Source organism: Hypanus sabinus, chromosome 5 (genome assembly GCF_030144855.1).
Source record: "Hypanus sabinus isolate sHypSab1 chromosome 5, sHypSab1.hap1, whole genome shotgun sequence".
In the NCBI taxonomy this organism is placed as follows: Eukaryota; Metazoa; Chordata; class Chondrichthyes; order Myliobatiformes; family Dasyatidae; genus Hypanus; species Hypanus sabinus.
Window position 1 is genome coordinate 14399555 of NC_082710.1, and position 23602 is coordinate 14423156.

Here is a 23602-nt window from a genome sequence, read left to right on the forward strand (position 1 = left end):
TTCTTCCAGTTTAAACATGATCTAAAGTCTTCTGTCACTTTAAGTGTTTGCACAATCTAATTGTCCTAATGGAGAATAAATTGAAAGTGAAAGTAAAATTTGCTACTCCCACCTATCAGATACTAATAGTAAGATCCCCTCCATGCATATCACAGACATCCACATAAATTTTAAAATTCAGTGAGCAGTAGTTTTCTCCTATGTAAAGACCCACAAATCAAGGTAGAATTTCTTCCAAATATCAATTTTCTGCTCACAGCTCTTCTTAAAATCTTTCACCCACACTTTACATCATTTCACTTGCCCTTTTCATGAATAAGTGTCAAATTTTGTTAGCAAATGGATTGAAATGTCCCTGAATGTTGTATAACATTAAAAGCAATTTGTTTTGGATATGGATGCAAGTTCTACTTGTACACCAAATCAAACAAATTAACTACTTTTCTTCTTAACATACAGGATGGAAAATAGAATAGAAATTCTGACCTGGATTTCACCGGGACCATTTGGCCTCAAGCCTCTGGATCTCTTTGGGCATCACATAAGCTAAAGAGGTGAACTCCAAGAGATGAGTTTGCAATAACTGCCCTTGATGTCAATGCAATGACTAAATTGTGTCGTAACACTGATGTCAGGCATTATGGGGATAGCCTCATAGTTCACAAAAAGCTTCTTTGAGGTTGTTAATCAATTATTCCAACCCCGGGATACTGGTGCTTCCAAGGACAATTTCCTTAGCCCAACCACCTTAAATTGCTTCATCTATAAACTTCACTTTCACCAATTAATGAGATGGTGACTGAATGGAATTCATTAGCAAGCAGAGTTATGCTCCTTCACCAGCATGGATTAACTTCACTCGCCTCAACTCTGAACAGATTCCACAACCTATAGACTCACTTTCAAGGTCTCCACAACTCGTATTCTACATTTATTTATTTACATTTTTTTTGTATTTGCCTGATTTGTCTACTTTTGCACATTAGTTGTGCCAGCCTGTGTGTAGTTTTTGATTCTATTGCAATTCATTGTTCTACTGTGAATACCTGGAACAAAATGAATCTCAGGGTAGCATATGGTGATATATATATTATATATATATATATATATATACTTCAATAATAAGTTCCATAGTACTTTGAATTCCTCCAGAAGTAAAATGATTCTTCTGTCTCAATCAAGATCTAGACATACCCAGTGGCTGATAAATACCAGGTATCATCCATTACCGAAAGGTTAATGAAGAACAGCCTCCAATGAGTACTTATTTACTCAACACCATTGTCAAGTTTCACATTATCAAGATTTGGGAGGGGTAGGGGTAGATCCTGCTCACTAAAAAAACTTTAAATTAGCTGCACAAGTCCTGTAGCTATTGATGGCTGTCAGAGAAAGGTTATCCAGCAGCTCAATGCTTTCTAGCAGCCACATAAGGGTGAAATCTCCATTTTTGTTTGATTGTGACTCTAAAAAACATTCAAAAAGTCCTTGTGATTGCTGTTCCCTCTATCTCTGGTGCACTGCATTGTTTAAAAGGAAACAATACTGAGTATAAAGGGACATCTTGCCTGACTAATGTGTTAGGATTCTTTAAGTAACAAGCAGGGTGGACAAAAGAGAGCCAGTAGATGTCATTTACTTAGATTTTCAGAAGGTATTTGATAAGGTGTCTCACATGAGGCTGCTTAACAAGATAAAATCCTACGGTGTTACAGGAAATATAATAGAGGAATGGCTTATAGGTAAGATGCAGCGAATGGGTATAAAGGGGGCCTTTCCTGATTGGCTGACAATGACTCGTGGTGATTCTCAGAGGTCAGCATTGTGATCGCTAGTTTCATATTGTCAATGATTTGGATAGCAGAATTGATGGCTTTGTGGCAAAGTTCGCGTATGATATGAAGATCGGTGGAGGGGTAGGTAGTGCGATTGCAGCAGGAATTGGACAAATTGGAAGACTGGGCAAGAAAGTGGCAGATGGAATACAGTGTAGGGAAATGTATGCTAATATGTTTTGGTTAAAGAAATTATCTTAATGGGGAGAAAATCCAAACATCAGAGGTGCAAGGGGTCCTTGTGCAAGACTCCCAGGTTAATTCACAGGTTGAGTCTATGGGAAAGAGAGCAAATGCAATGTTGGCATTTATTTCAAGGGGAATATGAAAACAAGGAGATAATGCTAAAGCTTTACATTAGTCTGGTTGCGCTTGGAGCATTATCAACAGTTTTGGGCCCCTTATCTGTTATCATTGGAAAGAGCCCAGAGGTGGTTCATGGGGATGATTCAAGGAATTAATGGGTTAACATATGAGCAGCATTTGGGCCTTTTGAAAGGACTAGACAGGATGGATATGGAGAGGTTGATTCCTCTAGTGCAGATATCCAGAACTAGAGGGCACAGCCTCAAAACTGAGGGGGTGACCTTTTACATCAGAAGTATGGAGGAATGTTTTTAGCCAAAGAGTGGTGAATCTGCAATAATACTCTGCCAGACTGCTGTGGAAGCCAAATCAGTGGGGATATTCAAAGCTGATTCCTGATTTGTCGGGGCATCAAGGGATATAGTGAGAGGGCAGGTGTATTGGGCCATGACGAAATGGCAGAGTGGATTCATAGGCAGAATGGCCTAATTCTGCTATGTCTGTTAGGGTCTTTTTGTTTATTCATTTATGGCACACAAGGAAGACTAGCACCTGAAATGGAACACCAGTCCAACACTACTTTGACTGTTCCTTCATTGACATTAGATCTACGTTCTGGAAGTCCCAATCCAAACATACTGTGCAACATTCATCAGATGGGTCAGCAAGTTACCATTGTTGCTCACTCCCTAACGAACAATTAGTTTGTCCACAGAAAATGCATATGTTCTTTTGCTTGGTTCATATCACCATTAAAAATTCCAAGCAGTGAAATTGTTGCTCAAAAATCAAGAATTTCTTTTAAAAACTCGCGTTTCAAAAAGACCACAAATGTACTAATTAAAATGTACTAATTTTAATTAAACACCAGACTTCTCACATATGCAAAGTTGACATTTTAATGTAGGTTTTAAATAAACTGCTTACATTACATGTGGAATGGAGGCATTGTGGCTCAAATATATATATTTTTTTAAAATCAGTATAAACACTCCTGTGGCATTTCCAGTTTCAATGGTCCAAACTAAAGATTTACTGTGCAATTCCAAAATCAAAGACATTCACAACTGCTAAGAGGCTACTGAGAATCTAATACACCATCAGGCATTCTGTCTATTCTTCATTAAGTGTAGCATGGGTTTCCAAAACAATTTGAACAGTGGGCTTCAACAGCATCCATCTGGGATATGAAGGGAGTCTCAAATTTACAATGAGGACTTAGAAGCATTGAGGCAAAACCTGTTTTGACCTGGCACACATTAATAGCAGGATTTGAAGAAAATTGTACAATAAATAGAAATACAAGGTGTGGTGGGGGAAGGAATCTGGGTGAGGAGGAGAGGTGGGGTAGCTATCAATTTCACAAAAATGTTGTTTTACAAATCCAATAAAAATATTCAACATTGATGATAAATGAGAATGACAACTCAAAATTAAATACTGTGACATGTTTATACCAAGGTCTTGGTATTTGCATAAAACCCACATACAATATGCAGGTAAATAGCATTTGTTCTACTTTACCAAAACTGATAACAATCAAAACAGAAGTTAACATACTTAGATGCTGCATACATTACCACGTATTGATGAACACAAATTGTCACCCACTACTTAAATTTTAAATTAAGCTCTGGGTTATTTTGGAACAGTGGTTTTCATTTTCCATTGAAGAATTTTGATTGTAATGCATGAATATATCACTTCACGGAGCATTTTTGTAATAAAGTGTCAGACAATTTCTGAAGTCAGGCCTCTGATAGCTGCAATGTAACACCCCGAAACAAGCCAGAACTTGCAACAATGCACGTTTTCACAAGGCCTGGAGCACATTATTTTTATAGCACATTTGACATACTGTATTTCCAATAATTTCATGGAGTACATTTAAGTGTGACATTTTCATGCTTTAAAGTACCAATTACCAAGTACACAAAACTGAATAAATTAAGACTAACTCTGCTCCTACACAGTATCAATATGGCAGGTGCTACACAACCCATTTTAAATTGGTGTAGGCAGCTTTGGTGTAAACACTGGTTTGCAAATTTAATTAGTATCAGAACTTGCTACAACTTTAGAATTGTTTCCAAAATATAAATTGCTGGTAGACATGAATGCAGAGCTTTTAAAGCAAATGATCTGTAATTTTTTGCTGAAGTCAAACTTTAGTGTAGCTACTAAGGATTAAATGCTGAAGTAGTTGGTGGGTTGGACTTAGCTTTAGACCGAATTTGAATCATCTAAAATGAAGTCAAAATTTAGAATGAAAATTTAATGAAACAATTAGTGACTAAACCATATTATTAGGATGTACATTTAGTGTTCTAGGGCGTGCTACTTCATTCTACTAGAAGTTTTAATTTTTGGGCTCTCAAATATGAATGGAACTGATGAACAAAAAATAATTACAGACCAAACCTGCAACACCGACCTTCTGTATCGCAAGCAAAACTTTAGACCTGCAAATTCTACAAGGCCACATTTGGATTTCTCTATTATTGATAAAAGAGGTGTAAGAGATAAAGTAAACAGGCAACTTGACGGTGTTGTATTTAACACGTTAGGCACCTTCAAACATTATTTTTTCAACCAAAATGGCTACTAGTGTGATTTGGCACTTATCCCCAACGACATTATAAATACCCATGAATCTGCCAATTATATTTTAGTTTTATTTTGGACCAGTAGTCAATACTAGAAATTACTAATATTTCTGAGTTTGCACCAGAGTAACTTCACAGATATTAAAGAACCTTAACACTAATAATTACTAACAATCAAAAATTAACATTCAAACACTTGCTTATTGCACAATGGGATTGTTGAAGTAGACACATATGCAACAGTGACTACAAGGGAAATTCCAAATCTCACTGCAGACATTAAAATAAAATATTTTTTTTGTCTTTACAATTATCTTAATTCTAGATCAGTTGGGTTCCAGGCTTCCAGAAAAGCTGAAAGTTTTGATGTATTAAGTTAATACTTTGTTGGATCTGTGGTTGTACATATCCGAAGCAAACAAGCAAGCAACATCACTGAATGAATGCTTAAGACTGCACGAGGCATACAAAGCAACACACCATAAATTTCAGTAGGTATAACTATTACATTGCTGGTGCCAAATGCTATCCCAAAATCATTGATAACAACTTATAGATAGATCCAAAGTGATGATTTGAATAAACCAAAATTTCCCATTCAGGATATGCTTATTTAAGGACACCCAAAAACTTGTGGCAAATAAGGGATCCATAAATTATCAATGCAGATGCTTCTGGCTTTTTCATTTTGCATTTGATGCATTTCATTGATGCATTTTCACGGATTAGAGAACTTGTAAGATGGGGATAACTTTTAAAATATCAACACAAAATGATTGTGAAGTTCAGTGTGAATCACTTCACTAATGAGAACTGCAAATATTTCTACAATAATGCATTGCATCTGGACTTGCTTTCGTTGACACCTAAATTTAGATAAGAAACTTAGATATTCTAGCTGCAGCATGGCTGAAGATACCAGAAATTGGAGTGAACTGGGGAGACAATTTATTAAAAATTCAACTAAGCAATTTGGCAAGCTTTCCAATATTCATTTGTAAACAATGCTTCCTCTTTCAATTGGCAGCACTTTGACAAGACAAAAGCTACAAATTATTAAGTCTTAATATTTTTTCCAAAACCTCGCATCTTCCAACCAAATAACTTAAATGTTCCCACATGATAAATTAACTACATAACTGAAATACAATGCACTGATTTAACTACAGATTTTACAAATTCAAAGAATTTCTTTACACTGTCTGATGGTCACAGTGCTATTAAATACATTTCTTTTGAATTATATTCCTGGCACGCAGGAGAACAAATCTTAAGTAAACTAGTACATGCAGGTGACCGGTGCTTTGTATATATTCTTTTTCTCTCCAAAAATACTTTATAGTAGTATACAAATAAGTCTCCTACATGAAGATTAGTTTAATTTTCCCAAAACTATAGACCTCTTTCAAATTTTGCTTTGTAGCAATATTTCCATGTTAATAAAGCTGCTAAGTTACTTGAAATGGAAAGGCTTCAAATTCTGAGGAGGAAGTGGTACATTTATAGGAAAAACCTACAATAACACATCAGATGTTTTGTCCTGAGCATTTTGGTTACTGAGAGTAGATTTTTTTTCTCCCTCTCAAGATGTAAATTCTTACAAACACATCCAAACAAATACACCCAGACAGAGACAGAGAGAGAGTGCGCCACAGTTAGTTCCCCAATTGCATGGGAAAATGGGAAGCTATATGTGGCTAACGGTCATTATACCATGTGTACATAAGCAAACATCTTAAGGCAAGGGGCACAGGGGCTGACAATGTTTTCATTTTAGCATATAGATTGAAACTGTGGCACAGTGTAAAGAATCAGGCAGTTTGTAGTGCTTATCAGTTATTTTCATTCTTTAAACCTTCAACATTTCTCTGAATACTTTTGAGAATGTGCAAATTGCCTTGGGAAGCTTCAACCACTTAAGGCAAACATTTAAAATCAGCAGAATACATAGAAACTTCTGCATACCTGCATTTATTCAAATGTTACAGAGTTTGTTAGTGCTATCAATTGTTAATGTATAAATTAGAGGATAAAGGACATCCCAGGTACTTTGTCTAATGTAATGTATTTGGATAAACAAAAAATGCGCACAAGTAAAAAGGATGGAAGTTCTAAAGCAAACAGCGTCTGATAGGGAGGGTGCGGCGTAGTTTAGGCAGTTCAGGAAGTAACAAACTCAAAATAATGAAACCACTGAAAACATTCAGATATTCTGGACACCATTCCTAGAATAACATTTCCCAAAAATTCAAAATAAATTAGCTTATTACACATCTCCTTCTGATCACAAACCAATATTGCAAATGTCCAGCGAATTCTAATGCCATGATTGTTGTTGTTGTTGCTGGTCATAATCTGCTATTAGTCTCTTAATGTGAGCCAATTTATTATGCAGATATTCACATCTATGCTTCTCTTCATGGTAGTTGGGACTATTCTAAAGACAAAAGAAATAGCATTTAAGTTTTAGATGAATCCATGCCACCAATTCAAAATAAATATTACCCACATCGATTGTTTTTAAAAGTATATGGTTGTGCATTTTGTGGCCAGTGGCCACTATTAGATACACGTGTATTAATGCAATTATCTAATTAGTCAGTCACAATGAATAAAAGGATGCAGGTGTGATCAAGATTCAGTTGTTGTTCAGACCAAGCATCAGAATGGGGAAATTACAAGAGAAAAGATGCAGATACTGGAAATCCGAGCCACACACACAAAATGCTGGTGGTACTCAGCAGGCCAGGTAGCATCTATGGAAAAAAGCAGTCAATGTTTCAGTCTGAAACCCTTTGGCAGGACTGGGGAAGAGAAAGCAGGATGGGAAGAAATATGACTATGTGACACTGACTGTGGAATGATTGCCGGTGCCATACGGGTTGGTTTTAATAACTCAAACTGCTGATCTGGGATTTTCAACAACAGTTTACACAGGGTGGTGCGAAAAACAAAAAAAACATCCAGTGAGTGGCGGTTCTGTGGGCATAAGACCATAAATGCCTTTTTGACAAAAAGTCAGAGGAGAATGGAGAAATTCAAGCTGCCAGGAGAGTGACAATAACTCAACTAACTATGTGTTATAATAGTGGTGTGCAGAAGAACATCTCTGAATGCACAATATATTGAACCTTGAAGTGTATGGACTACAGCAGGTCCCACTCCTGTACCTAATAAAAAGTGTAAATGCAATTCAAAAGGTTATGCAGGATGCGTCAAATCATGAGGTCTGGCACAATAGTTTCTACAGACATGAATTCATATTAAGGAGCTAGATATTCTTACTTATGTCTATATTAATGATTACTGTTGGCCATTTCCCACAGGCTCTGTTATGTTGCCATTTCCTCAGAGATGCTTAGAACAGTAGGAGAAAATAATATATTGGTATGCAAGTTAAATGCCAACCATCGGGGGGGGGGGGGCGGAAATTGGCTACAGCAAAACACTTTAATGGAGTGAGTGATTAGGATCTGATGTGCATTGCTGGAGGGGTAGTTAAGGCACATTCATATAAAGGGAAATTGAACAGGTAGTTAAAAGACAAAGGTTTCTAGGATATAGGGGAATGGGACTTAGTGGATTGCTCTTACATAGAGCCAAGCATGAATCACTGGGAGTCGAAGAACTGTATTACCCAGAACTTCCAATATGCTGGGGAAAAAGTGCTGTGCTTCCTTTGGTCTTCACACCCATAAATTATGGAGAGAGACAAGCTATTAAATACAATTGAACCATGAAATGTTTGAGGAAAAAACACTTAGTATTAAATACAAAAAAAGAATGCGGCACTGGGCTTTGAGACCAACAAAATGCAAGCTAGTAAAGACAGTGGGAAGTTAGAACACTATTTCAAAACTAATCACCAACCTTTGTAATTTTCCAGTATTCTTGCAAAACTTCTTCATCAATAATCTGCAAACAAGTGAAGATTTATTAGAGTCAAAACAGTGCCAGAGTTAAGGCCACTACACAGTGTTTTACATTTTAATGTCTCAGTGTTTAACATAATGGCAAAAACAAGAGTAACAAGCATTGCCAGTTTTGCATTTTCTAAGGCTGATTTGCAAGCATGTAAATTACCAGAATGATCTGCATAAGAAACACTTGAGTGGATCCTAAAGATCTGCCCTGAAATTTATTAACCTGCATGCATGTCAAGTTTACAATTTGACATTTACTTAATATTTCAGAAGGGAATTTATGATCTTGTCATGCAAGTGAAACATACCTGGTACTTCCTTACTGAAGTCACAAAATTTATCATTTTTACAGATACTGTATTAAGAACTTTCATTAAAGTGGATAGTTGGTTTCCAATGCAAAGTTGTATATCAAGGCCAAAGCTTATTAAAGTAATTTGATAGAATTTGAGGTGATGGATATAGTTGCTGAGGGCAATGAGGTTGATGTGTATATGGACATTCAGAAAACCTTTGATAAGATGCTACATCACAGGCTTATCAGGGGAGTTGAAGCACATGAGGTAAAAAGAGAATTCATACAATATGGATACCAAATTGGCTAAGCAACAAAGTGTTTTAGTGAATAGTGGCTTTTAGGACTAAGGGAAACAGTAGTGTTCCCAGGGATTAGAGTCAGGGCCATTGCTTTTTTTTTTGGAAAATTTATCAAATATGCTAGATTTGAAGCAAGTCACAATTTCTAAATCTTGCAAATGACAAAATGTGTCAAAATGTGTCTTGCAAAATGTGACAGTGAAGAGAATACTAATCCATCACATAAGTTCTAAACAGGATGGTAGGATAGGCTAATCAATGGAGCTTAGAAAAATAGAGGGCTCTGGGTAACCCTAGGTAATTTCTAAAGTACATGCTTAGCACAGCATTGTGGGCCGAAAGGGCTGTAGGTTTTCTATGTTTCTAATGGCAGAGGAAGTTCAATGTGGAGAAATGAGAATGGTGGTAGAATGAAGACACAATATAGAATATAGGACACTGATCTAAAAGGGGTCTGGCAACAGGACTAAGGGTGCACAAGTTATTTAAACTAGCAGAGCTGTTAATAAGGTGAAAGATGGGCTTAATAACCTTCCACTGCTCTGATTCTAATTAAATCTGGCCCCTGTGCTATTCCTTCAGATGCATTTTATGGTCCTGTGCGATTCAATTGAGTTTGAAGCCTGGCTGTTGTGGCAGCCCTGCAAGGTTCACTATATGAATGGCTTTTGATCCACTTAAATGTCAATGGTAGATAAAATTAGAACTGTCAAAATTAATTAAAAATATATCAGTTGAAAGAAATTATTAAAAATTAACATTAAGATCACAAAAATTAACAGTTTTATAGTTAAAGTAGCAAGTGCATTCTAATGAGTCGAGCCATGCCTATACAGCAGCCAACTCTGCTATAAATGAGGGGTTAGATGCAGGCTAGAACACTGCTCTTTGCTTCTGGATTCATTTCAAAGTCCAGTGATGGAGCAAGCCCTCTGGAAGTGCCAGTATTTGACTGGAAGCCCATTCATGACTTTTGCACTGTAATATGCAGATGTCCAAACTAAGTATGAGCTGACACATAGGTCCTTTCGTTAAAGAGCAGCACAATAAGACCAGTGTGAGAGAGGTTTTAATGCTTTGAAATACAGGAAGACTGGTCTAGAAAAAACAGTAACCGAATCTTGAGATGGAGGAACTATTTCCAGCATGTTGAATTTTCTACCACAGAAAGGTGGTGAGGCCAGATAGATTCATTGAAATGGATTCAATGAAGTTGTCTGAGGACTAACGAGGTGAAAAGTTGCAGAGAGAAAGCTGGATCAGCAAACTGAATTTGAAAGATTTGCTATGATTAGTGAAGTAGGCTAACAGGGTCAAATGGACTTCTCTTGCTTCTATTTTTCTAATTCTCTGATAACTCTTTGGTTAGGTTAATCAGTGAGAAGACAGCTGAAAGAGCGAAAATTAAAAAGATCCAAAAAGATGTATTCAAGACTAAACTCATACTCAACCAGTTTAGTGTTTCACACCTATATGCCATTTCCAAATAAATGCTTTGTTCACCACCATCTCATTTTACATTGTCACATGAAATAAACAAGTAAAATATTGAACTCCATACTAATGAAATAATTCTGTTAAGCTACACACTTACAGGAATCAGCCTGTAACACATGAAGCAAAATTATTAGCATTGTGAAGTGGACTTTGTTATATTGAAAAACTGGGAACTGCTTTTGCCAATACCTTATACTCTTCAGTGTTAGGAGAGAGACGCTTCCGTTCTGCATCCAATTGCAAAAAACGCTTGGTTACCCTCTCTAACCTGGCGTGCAAACTTCGGTATTCACCATACTCTGCATTAAAGTCATCTTTGTAGTTTTGTCTCTGTTCCTGGGACATAATGGCTGCATATTTGCTGTTGAACCAAATAAAAAAGGATATGAATATTACACATTAAATACACCCCTGCTTGCTGTTTCAGTAATAATAGAAAGGTTTGCTCTTTAGTAACTAACTATGTAGGTGACTGGACAGAAACAAGTCAAGGTGAGAAAACCATTTTGCACACCAGGTGGCTCCACTGTTCTGAAGAACACTTCTAACTTGAAATGATAGCACCATCAAAATTCACAAAGAAAATTGAGTGGCTTTGCTCATATTCACATTTTACTCAAATTGATTAATAAATGGGTCAATTTGTTGTCAGATTATTTCAATAACAAAGCATGGATTATGGAATAAAACTATGGACTGAAGAGGAAATTAAAAATTGACTCCACACATTTTTTCTGAAAATAAGGATGTTACTGGAAGCAGGGTATTTTTGTTCCAAGTTACTATATAGGTATCATGGAACAAATAACTTAAAAAGAATTACATAACCCATTGAAAAGCTGGATTGTAATTAACCTACTAATTTATGCCAAATTCTGAAAGGATTCTGCTCATGTCTTGGCATATATTTTGATGAGTTTATTCCACCATTACTTAACTAAAATCTACTTAGTTAGATTATAAAGAATTTCTCAACAAATACAATTAGATTTTCCAGCTTTGTATTGTAGCAAATTTATATTATTTCTTTTTCCCTATCCACTCCTTACCATCTCTGCAACTCGTTTTCCAATTGAAGGACCTTTGACTTGAATTAAATATTTTCCTTCCATAGATATAATTTGAGCTGCAAAATTTATTTCAGCATTTTGATTTTTCATTTATTCATATTTTAAGCAATTGCTATTTTTTTTTGTTTTATATAGCAGAAAACACTGGAGACACTCAGCAAATCAGGAAGCACCTGCAGTCAGATCTGTAGCAGACAGTGTTAAACAAAAATAGATGTTTCAAGTCTTGAACCCAAGGGCATAATCTCAGAATAAGGCAGCACCAATTTGAGTACAGAGAATGTTTTTTTTCCCTCTCTAAAAGGGTTGAGATGCATTAGAACTCTTTTCCTCAGAAAGCAAGACTCAGCCTTGACTACATTCAAAGCAGAGATAGGTTTATAACTTGCAATAGGAGAGTGGATAATCCATAACATTACTGAGAGGTACAGTAGACTGTAGAGGCCAAATAATATACTGAAACACCCATTTCTTCTGGTCTAGATTCATGAGGCTATTTTAAGTGACGATTCTTTATACAGTACTGTGCACAAGTCTTAGGCCCATATCTACAGCTGGGGTGCCTGAGACTTTTGCACAGTACTATGTCCAAATTTCTAAAAAAATCACCCTTCAAAATAACTTTTAATTTCATTATATTTGAGGTAGCATACTATACCTGCATCGTGGTTTCTACAATGACTAGTCTTCAAAAGTACTGAATTGGTCGTGAAATGTTTGTGTGTTGGGATTGTGAAAGCTACTTTCTTTCTATGCGAATAAATGAGAACAAAGCTTGTTCAGCTAGTCGGTCACATTACAGTTTTTCTGTATCTTTGGAAAGCGGTCATTGAATGAACAATTTCTGCTAAATCTGCATGGGATCACTTCCTTAATCTCCACTGCCCGTGGAGATCATTTTCATGGCAATCACAGATTTTCCAGATATGCATTGTTTCTCTAATTTTCACAGCTTCAAATAGAAACTCAATTTTTTGTTCACGATATTCAGCATTTTACAAAATGACTAATAAGGCAAAACAAAAAGATGTGGGAAATTGTTTAATGAATGTCAAATAAAAATAATAAATAAAATTTTAATAGTAAAGTTTAAATATCTAAACAAATTAAATAATAAATGGCAGTTTACTAGTTTACACAAGGGAAGGGTGCAAAATACAAATATAGAATGTAAAATTACTCACACTAAATAGTCAGGTGTTTTGGTTGGTAACGTAGAATTACTGGAACCAGTGCACTTCATATTCAATCCTGCAAAAAGGACAGACCCTTGTGTATATCTGTCAAAATACAGCAGAAAGTACAGGAAAAAAAGCAGTAAACCTTTGACCTTTATCACACTGCAGCTATAGCTTGTGGGAATGCTTCTAATGCTTGTCCATTGCATCCCCCCCCCCCCCCAATGGAAATAATGCACTGGTTTGAAACTCTACAGATTATAAACAGCAGCAGCCATATGGTCAGTTCTGTCACCACCAATAACAGCTCTGAAGCCCGTAACGCCATTAACTGAATTACCTACACAATGGAGGTCAAAACATTAAGATCTCCACCCATAGCCAGACTCCCACTGTTTCTAAATCCTGCAGACAAGAGACCATTCAGAGATTAATTTATTAAAAGCAGCAGATGTGACTATAATGAAGAAAGCAATTTTATGACCTTTCCCACCCTATGTATTTTAGCGATCTAAGATAACACACACTAGAACTAGCTTGAAGTAAGTGGGTCTCATGCAGACTCCAAACTTTGTTGTGGCTGCAAAATTCTAACAACGTTATGTTCCAACAACGAGGCAAATTCTCTTCTTGATCAAAACCAACTTAAAAAATCACCGAATTCATTAGGAGTAATTTTCAGCATTCAAAATACATTATAAAAATTTAAACAGTGAACTACCTATAAAACTGACATTTTGATAACTGACCAATGATTTAGTATTACATCAACTGTAAAACTTCTAACCTTAGAATCATAGAGCACAGTACAGCACAGAAACAAGTCCTTCGGCCTATCTAGTTCATGCCAAACTATTATTTTGCCTAGTCCAATCATCCTGCACCTGGACGAATTATTAGTTCAAGTAATAAAGCTTAGAGCTTGTAACATCCACACAGTTACACAAAATATCATTGAACATCTTGCTTACAGAATGTGAGTGGATGTATTACAGAAATATACTGCAGTTATCCTGGATGGAGATAGCTTGCACAGTGCGTTTACAGGTTAAAACAAATAATTTTTCATAAATTCCTTTGATTCAGAGAGACTTGTTTCCCTTTTGTTGAGATCACTGTCCAATGACAATTCTGCTATGAATGAGAAAAATCCAGAAAGCTATGCAGGAAGGACAAGGAAACAGTGCAGACAAGTCAATGGAACAAGGGTCATTCTGTCAGTCAGGTAAAGGGCTGTATCTGAATACACAAAGCACTCACAACAAAATAAATACATTCACAGTGTAAATGTAAAAATACAACACAATTGATGCATGGCTGGGAGCTGAATATTTAAGACCATTGGATTCTCAAGAAAAGAGCTTAAGACATAGGAACAGAATTAGGTCATTTGGCCCATTCAGACTGCTCCGACATTCGATCATGGCTGATTTATTACCCCTTTCAAACCTCCACAGCTGTCTGTTGCAATGAATTCCATGAATTCACTATCTTTGGCTAAATAAATTCCTCCTCATCTCTGTTCTAAAAGGTTGCCCTTCCATTCTGAGGCTGTGCCCTCTGGTCCTAGCTTGTCCCATTATAGGAAACATCCTCGCCACACCTTCTACCCAAGCTTTTCAATATTCACTAGATTTCAATGATAACACCTCATATTCTTCCAGACGCCTGTGAATACAGACCCAGAGCAATCAAATGTTCCTCATACATTAACCCCTTCATTCCTGGGATCATTCTCATGAATCTTCTCTGGACTCTCTTCAAAGGAAGTGAGACATTGTTGGAGAGGATGAAGTCAGAGCAAGTCAGGAAAAAAACTGCCTAAAAATAAAGCCTGCAGAATTGGTCAGGGTGCAGCCATGCAGTATCAGTAGGCAGAGACATTAATAAGAACTCATCTATAGAAGGTAATAAGGGAGAGGACCCTCCTGGAATGGATATTGTATAATGAGAAGGGTCAATTGATTGCAGTTCTCGTCAGAAAAAAAGACCTTGATACTTATAACAAATGCCAGCAATACCACTTCAACAAATAAAAGTGGAATCGTTAGTTGTCATGTAATTTCCAATTGAAAAGTAATTGACTTAACAGTTAAGTTTTCAAATCACATTTTCCAAGTGAAAAAGGTTAATGCCTAAAAAGTTTACTCTTGACAAACATTGTTTTTGCCAATGTTACAAGCAACACACCCAGGTGCATTCTGAAAAACTTCAAGGACATTAAACATACCCATTTGTACACCTTCAAAAAGCTATTGTGAAATATTTTTGATTGCTATATTTATACATTCCACTGATAAATTCCTTTTTCTCCTCATCCTTAACATCAAAAATGTATTTCATTAATTATTGTTTTTTCATTCTCAAACCTTAAGTTTTTTTCCCTCCAATTGCAACTGGTGGCCAAATACCAAAATATTTGAAGACACAAGGGGCAGCAGATGCTGGAATCTGGAACACAAAAGCTCTACTGGAGGAACTCAGCAGGTCAATCAGCATTTGTGGGAGGAAAGGAATTTCTGATGTTTCGGATCAAATGCAACAGTACTGACCAAGTATGCAGAGGGAAGATGACCAGTAGATGTTTGAAAGTAGATGGAGTAAAGGCCAGATAAGATGAACAGACCAGGGAGTGGTTTCTGTAGAAGGTGGAAAAGGGTAGGGAGAAGATGTGGATGGTAGTCTGATAGTGTTGCAGCGAGCAGAGATGACAAAGAAAGATATGCCTGGTGCAGAGGCTCGTAGGGTGAAAGCTCGGGACTGGGGAACTCTCTTTTCTATGGAGTGAGGTGAGAACAGAAGTACGAGGGGAAAAACATTTAACAAGTTTATAAAAATTTTTTGGTGAGAATACAGCTGGAATATTATCTGCCATTATGGTGATTACACTAGAGATGCTGTAAAGGATACAGACTTAGGTTTTGCCTTGAATGAGGACGCACACCTAATGAAATGACTTCATATTCCTTTCCATTGTGCTGCCTGACCTGCTAAGTTCTCCAGCCGGGTGGGGTGTGTCTGTATCTCTGTGTCTGCGTGTGTGTATGTGTGTGTGTGTTGGAGGGGTTAATTGGTCATTGAAAATTGTCGCATGATTAGGTTTATATTAATTCAGGGGATGGTTGGGAAGCATGGCTCAAAGGGCCAGAATCTTTTTTAAAGTATCTACTGTAAAACTGACACGAAAAGAGACTATTTGGTCCAACAAGTCCATGCTAAATTCCCAGGTGCTAATTAGTCATCCCATTCCTTTGCAATTTATTGTGTCTCACACGTACTTAACAGTTCCAACTGGTTTCCTTTTGCCATTAACCTACACTGAATAAGAACGCACCAGAGCTAAATAGCGTATCAGCATATCTTTGGGATGTTGGAGGAAATCAGATCACTCGTGGGAACTCAAGATCATAAAATGCAAACTTCACACAGATATTATCCAATCCAAAGTGAAGATTGAATCCAGGCCCTTAAGAGCAGCACTAACAACTGCACTCTCACACCACCAGTAAGACTGTGGTATAATGGAGAAACTCATTTCACAAGGCTGAATTATGTAGATTACAAATGTTCACACAAATACCATCAATTTTAGTTACATTTTAATTATATGGCTTAGCATGCTTTATGTACAATAGTGAGACACAATCAAATCATCTTTTTGTTAATAAATCAGCTACCTCCCCCCCCCCCTTCAGTTTTATGTCATGGAGCCTTCGCATTAACAGAGAGGTCCATGGACACAAGGTTAGGAACCCCTATAATAATCATGTTCATAAGGAAAGTTTGATTCAAATAATCTCTGAGGTGCCCGAGAGCATTCAATATTCCTTCAACCTACAATGATGTCCATAGCCAGATCAGGATCCTCTTGCTCTGTGCAGACAATGTAAAAGGGAGAATGTGAAGCACATTTAAAACTTACCAAGACTTAGTTGCCTGTGAGTTTCTTTGGTCTGGCTCTGTATAGCATAATGAACCTTCAAGTAAGAACTCATATCTTCTTGTTTTCCAAGACGTAACACCCCACATATATATTGCAGCCATTTACTTTAAGCTTGAGTTTCCCTATTATGTCTGCCTGATAACTGCTGTGTACATACCTGAATCAGAATTGGCATCTTTAATAGGTTTGTGTTCCTCAGTTTTGCTTCTGTATTCTCTGCCATCATCCTCATTTTTCACCTGATTCTTTTCCTTTTCTCTTTCCTTGTCTTTGTGTTTTTTAGCCTTCTTTTTTGATTTTCCATTAGAAGAACAGTCTTTCATGATGAGTTCTGAGCACTCCATTTGGTGTGGCGGACTTTCAACTGTAGTCCTAGAGGTATGCTTTCCTTGCTGGTCCTCATAACCCTCGCCAGCTAGACCAATAGTATCAACTGGCAAGTCTTGAGTTCCCCTTCCTTCTGGTGTGCATGGGGAATTGGAGTTAGAATTCACAGTATGAGCAATAGGAACTGGAAGTGGCACAGGTGGTGGTGCAGGGGGAGAAGATGGTGGAGGTGGAGGATGAAGATGAACAACTGGGGCTGTAATGTTGTTTTTCTCACCGGACGGATTTAAATCACCATTAAGGGTTGGCTGCACACGATTGGTCAAGTGAGATATTCTGGGCTTCTTGCTTGCTAGTGGATCAATGAAATCTGAAGGTAGTGATCGCTTCTGCAAAAACATTGAAGAAAACATTAAGCATGGTTTGATTTTTCAAAACCAAATAGCATATCAAATGAGGTGATTTAACCTTCATAAATACATGCAGACTTTACAGCAGAGGTTTCCAACCTGAGAACCATAGACCCCTTGGTTGATGGTATTGGTCCATGGCATAGAGGTTGGGAACTCCCCTTCACCTTCAGACAATTATTACAAATCAATAACAAATCTATGGATGAGTGCAGAGAGCTACTATAATGCTTCCTGACATTTGGGATTTTGATCAGAAACAAACACAATGTTAAGTTTTCAAAAAATGCTAAACTAAGGAAGTAGAAACTATTCTTTAGAAACTGTCATTGAAGTGCATTACCAAAGAAGTGGTTGCCAATTGGCAGAGCAACGATAATTACAGTCGGTCCTCCTTATCCGTAAGGGATTGGTTCCTGGATCTCTTGCGAATACCAAAATTTGTGGATGCTCAAGTCCCTTATTCAACCCGTCTTAATGCGGTGGATCTTAGGACCCAGCAGAACCCTAGACCTGTCTCAGTGTGGTGGACATTAGGACCTGCTGCCAGAGCGCTGAATGCGCAATGTTTCGGTTCACAAAAATAATCACGATCACAAATAAAGTGGAAATAATAAAGCGATCGGAAAGAGGTGAAAGGCCATCGGTCATTGGAAAAGCATTAGGCTACGTCGGTCAACAATTGGAGCAATTTTAAAGGATAAAGTGAGAAAGGCCCTGCCCCGATGAAAGCTACAATTATCACTCAGCAATGCAGTGGTTTAATTATTGGGTTTTGGTTTTTGATCCTCCACATCAACCCGCCACGGATGGAGAGCGCACTCGAAAGCAGTCTGTCACTGGCTCGCACTCGGGAACGGTTCCCAAGCCCGGCGCTGAAACATACGTCCTTAAGTGTTTTATATGCATAGAAAGGTAAAATATATACTATATACTAAGACAAATGTTTGACTAACTGACGCTAAATAATACCAGTTGTACCTGTTCCGACTTAGGAAGAGAACGTCCAATTTTTTTCGAACCCGATCCACAATAACACACACACATCCTCCCGTATACTTTAAATCATCTCTAGATTACTTATAGTACCTAATACAATGTAAATGCTATGTACAATAGTTGTTATACTGCATTGTTTAGGGAATAATGACAAGAAAAAAAAGTCTGTACATGCTCGAACAACAAGTGCTGGAAGAGCACTTCCAGGTTTTCGTGAGTCCCGGTTGGTTGAATTCACGGATGCAGAGTTCGTGGATAAGGACGGCCGACTGTACGACAAGGACCAAGGAGAACAATTTCCATATTTACATTTAATTGAAAAAATATGCTCATTGGATAATATACAGCAGCACAAATAAGCAGTCATGAGATGGTAGCAACAGTTATATGTATTCACCAAATAAAATCTGTTAAGCCTGTAGATACATCACATGGTTTCTTCCTGCTTTTGGAGCAAATGAGAAAACTTGAAAAGCAAAATAATCTGGCAATGTCAGAAAACCTACTTAAGTGAATACGTTGTATATGTTGAGCATATTTAGAGAGAAAGGAACACAAGTTTTAGTCTGATGACATTTCAACCTGAAACTTTAACTGATTCCCTCTCCCCCGGTTACTGTTGACTTGCTTAATAATACAAATTGACAGATGAGGTCAAGCAATTTTATAAGTCAAGCCATAACAAGCTTGGCAACTGATTTGTTTTTTTTTAAACCAACCTCTGATGGGGATGCAGATTCTCTACCTTTCGGGGAACTTGATGGAACAGGATCTGTTGAATGGCTGTTGGAATTTTGCATCTGGGATAACTTCCTGTTTTAAACATTCAGAGAACAAAAAAAAATTATAAACAAGGGAAAATGTGCAAATGCTAGATATCCAAAGCCCCCCCCCCCCACACACACACACACAATGCTGCAGATACTCAGCAGGTCAGATAGGATTGATGGAAAAGAGTTGACAATCAACGTTTCGGGTCCGAAACATTGACAATACTCTTTTCCATAGATGCTGTCTGGCCTGTTGCATTCCTCCAGCATTTTGTAAGTATTACTAAATTGTTTTTGACTTTTGTAAAGTAAAATAGAAATTGTAGGAAATGTTTCTTACTATGAAGTTGAAGCTAAAACACTGTTAGGGATCATTCCGGAATCATGCCATTACGAATAGCATAATTATGGATCAACTAAAATGAGAACCAGAACCAGTCTTCAGGAAATTGATCAGTACTTGGAGCTAGGATGTGGTGGCCATTACAGAGACTTGGATGACTCAGGGACAGGAATTGTTACTTCAAGTGCTGGGTTTTAGTCGTTTCAGAAAGGACAGGGAGGGAGGCAAAATAAATGGGGGCGTGGCACTGCTGATCAGAGATAGTGTCACGGCTGCAGACAAGGTGGATGCCATGGAGGGATTGTCTATGGAGTCTCTGAGTGGAGGTTAGGAACAGGAAGGGGTCAATAACTTTACTGGTTTTTTTTTAAAATGTAGGCCACCTAATAGTAACAGGGATATCGAGGAGCAGATAGGGAAACAGATCCTGGAAAGGTGTAATAATAGAGCTGTCGTGATAGGACATTTTAATTTCTCAAATACCGATTGGCATCTTCCTAGAGCAAAGGGTTTAGATGGGGTAGAGTTTGTTAGGTGTATGCAGGAAGGTTTCTTGACACAATACGTAGATAAGCCTACAAGAGGAGAGACTGTACTTTATTTGGTATTGGGAAATGAACCTGGTCAGGTGTCAGATCTCTCAGTGGGACAGCATTTTGGAGACAGTGATCATAATTCAATCTGCTTTACGATAGCATTGGAGAGAGCCAGGAACAGACAAGTTAGAAAAGCGTTTAATTGCAGTAAGGGGAATTATGAGGCTATCAGGCAGGTAATTGGAAGCTTAAATTGGGAACAGATGTTCTCTGGGAAAAGTACCGAAAAAAATGTGGCAAATATTCAGGGGATATTTGTGTGGAGTTCTGCACAGGTACATTCCAATGAGACAGGGAGGTTATGGTAGGGTAGAGGAACCGTGGTGTACAAAGGCTGTAATAAATCTAGGCAAGAAAAGCTTACAAAAGGTTCAGAGAGCTAGGTAATGTTACAGATCTAGAAGATTATAAGGTTAACATGAAGGAGCTTAAAAAGGAAATTAAGAGAGCCAGAAGGGGCCATGAGAAGGCCTTGGCGGGCAGGATTAAGGAAAACCCCAAGACATCCTATAAGTATGTGAAGAGCAAGAGGAGAAGACATGAAAGAATAGGACCTATCAAGCGTGACAGTGGAAAAGTGTGTATGGAAATAGCAAAGGTACTTAATGAATACTTTACTTCAGTATTCACTACGGAAAAGGATCTTGGTGATTGTAGCGCTGACTTGCAGCAGACTGAAAAGCTTGAGTATGTAGTTATTAAGAAAGAGGATGTGCTGGAGATTTTGGAAAGCATCAAGCTGGATAAATTGCCGGGACCAGATGAGATGCACCCCAGGCTACTGTGGGAGGTGAGGGAGGAGATTACTGAGCCTCTGGCGACAATCTTTGAATCATCAAAGGGGACGGGAGAGATTCCAGAGGATTGGAGGGTTGCGGATGTTGTTCCTTTATTCAAGGAAGGGATTAGAGATAGCCCAGAAATTTATAGACCAGTGAGTCTTACTTCAGTAGTTGGTAAGTGATGGAGAATATCCTGGGAGGCAGAATTTATGAACATTTGCAGAGGTATAACATGATTAGGAATAGACAGCATGGCTTTGTCAAGGACAGGTCGTGCCTTACAAGCCTGATTGAATTTTTTGAGGATGTGACTAAACACATTGATGAAGGAAGAGCAGTAGAGGTAGTGTATATGAATTTCAGCAAGGCATTTGATAAGGTACATCATGCAAGGCTTATTGAGAAAGTAAGGAGACATGGGATCCAAGGGGACATTGCTTTGTGGATGCAGAACTGGCTTGCCCACAGAAGGCAAAGAGTGGTTGCACGGAGGTCAGTGACCAGTGGTGTGCCTCAGGGATCTGTTCTGGGACCCTAACTCTTCATGATTTTTATAAATGACCTGGATGAGGAAGTAGAGGGATGGGTTAGTAAGTTTGCTGATGACATAAAGGTTGGAGGTGTTGTGGGTAGTGTGGAGGGCTGTCAGAGGTTACAGCAGGACATTGATAGTATGCAAAACTGGGCTGAGAAGTGGCAGATGGAGTTCAACCCAGGTAAGTATGAAGTGGTTCATTTTGGTAGGTCAAATATAATGGCAGAATATGGTATTAATGGTAAGACTCTAGGCAGTGTGGAAGATCAGAGGGGGTCCTAGTCCATAGGACACTCAAAGCAGCTCTGCAGGTTGACTCTCTGGTTAAGAAGGCATATGGTGTTTTGGCCTTCAATCGTGGAATTGAATTTAGGAGCCGAGAGGTAACGTTGCAGCTATATAGGACCCTGGTCAGACTCTACTTGGAGTACTGTGCTCAGTTCTGGTCGCCTCACTACACAAAGGATGTGGAATCCATAGGAAGGGTGCAGAGGAGATTTACAAGGATGTTGCCTGGATTGGGGAGCATGCCTTATGAGAATAGGTTGAGTGCACTCGGCTTTTTCTCCTTGGAGTGCAGGAGGATGAGAGGTGACCTGATAGCGGTGTATAAGATGATGAGAGGCATTGATTGTCTGGATAGTCAGAGGCTTTTTCCCAGGGCTGAAATAGTTGCCACGAAAGGGCACAGGTTTAAGGTGCTGGGGAGTAGGTACAGAGGAGATCTCAGGGGTAAATTTTTTACTCAGTGGTGAGTGTGTGAAATGGGCTGCCGGCAACGGTGGTGGAGGTGATATAAAACCTTGTGTCAGGAAAGTTGAAATTCTCTTGCAGTCCCTCTCCTGATGGTTTGCTGTGTGAACAACATCTTATATTTCCCATTTAGAGCTTCTGTGCACCCTAGTTTTAGTCATTCACAGTAGCACCAAGGTTAAAAGCCTGGATTGCAATTCCAAGCCAATATATAGATCAATTAATCCAGTTTAAGGTGGAGTACTATAAATGGACTCAAAGATTTATCTGAGAAACAGCAAATACTAGCAATTAAAAAAATATTACCATCACCAATGATAATACACAGCCTTAGTACTAAGCAGTCTTATGTCTGGTTGCTGCTCCAAATGATCCCCTATTGCTTCACTATGTAGGATCATGAAATTAGGATCTCTCAGTAAAAGACCTAGGATCTGCACCAGATCAATTCTTGCAAACTGAGACAGGAGAGATTCTACAGATGCTGGAATTCTTGAATAACAAGTTCGAGGAACTCAGAAATGAGGCAGAGATAATTTTGCTCTATAGACACTGCAGAACTTGCCGAGTTCCTCCAGTGTTTTGTTTGCGTTGCTTCATACTTTTACCGTCCTTTACAGACTTTTCAGATCTCTGCTTGATTTTTTTTAGTAATGAAGACAAAGGAATTTTACTAACCCCCATTTAATTTACCTGGAAACCACTTTGTCGAACAACTGCCGATCCTCTTCTGAGTAACCCGGCCAGTCCCGCTGGACCTCCTTATAAACAAAATCCTTCACAGTATAGGAGTTGTCTTTTGGGTTTATATTAGCCACCTATGTAGAAAGAAAACCTTTTTTAAAGCCAAGAGAATAATGATCCAGGACTAACAACTTAAAAGCAGATGACAAGACTATTGCACAAAATATTAAAATTACAAACAAAACATGCAGTACTGTTTTTAAAAAAGTGATAAAACAGGTACCCCCTACAAAATAGGGGCTCAATTCAGAAAATTTCCAAACTAGTATAAGATTAAACAGCAGCTTAAGGAAAAATGAAAATTCATTAGGCCTTCAATTAACAAGCAACCTTACAATTAGGATTTTCTGTAAAGTACTTAGCAGAGGCAAGAGATGCGAGGATGAGT

At 38.0% G+C, this 23602-nt stretch overlaps 1 protein-coding gene across 1 annotated transcript in view; it reads right to left on the reverse strand.

The window, feature by feature from the left end:
- Nucleotides 1-5297: 5297 nt before the first annotated feature.
- ell2 (elongation factor for RNA polymerase II 2) overlaps nt 5298-23602 on the reverse strand; it is a 73861-nt gene continuing 55556 nt past the window's right edge. Inside the window, exons 6-12 of the mRNA XM_059969425.1 lie at nt 23164-23288; nt 19411-19504; nt 17113-17671; nt 13019-13085; nt 10954-11125; nt 8618-8662; nt 5298-7184 (exon numbers count right to left, since the gene is read on the reverse strand). Of these exons, the coding sequence (XP_059825408.1) occupies nt 7065-7184; nt 8618-8662; nt 10954-11125; nt 13019-13085; nt 17113-17671; nt 19411-19504; nt 23164-23288 (1182 nt within the window). The 3' untranslated portion in view covers nt 5298-7064. The remainder of the gene's footprint in view (nt 7185-8617; nt 8663-10953; nt 11126-13018; nt 13086-17112; nt 17672-19410; nt 19505-23163; nt 23289-23602) is intronic.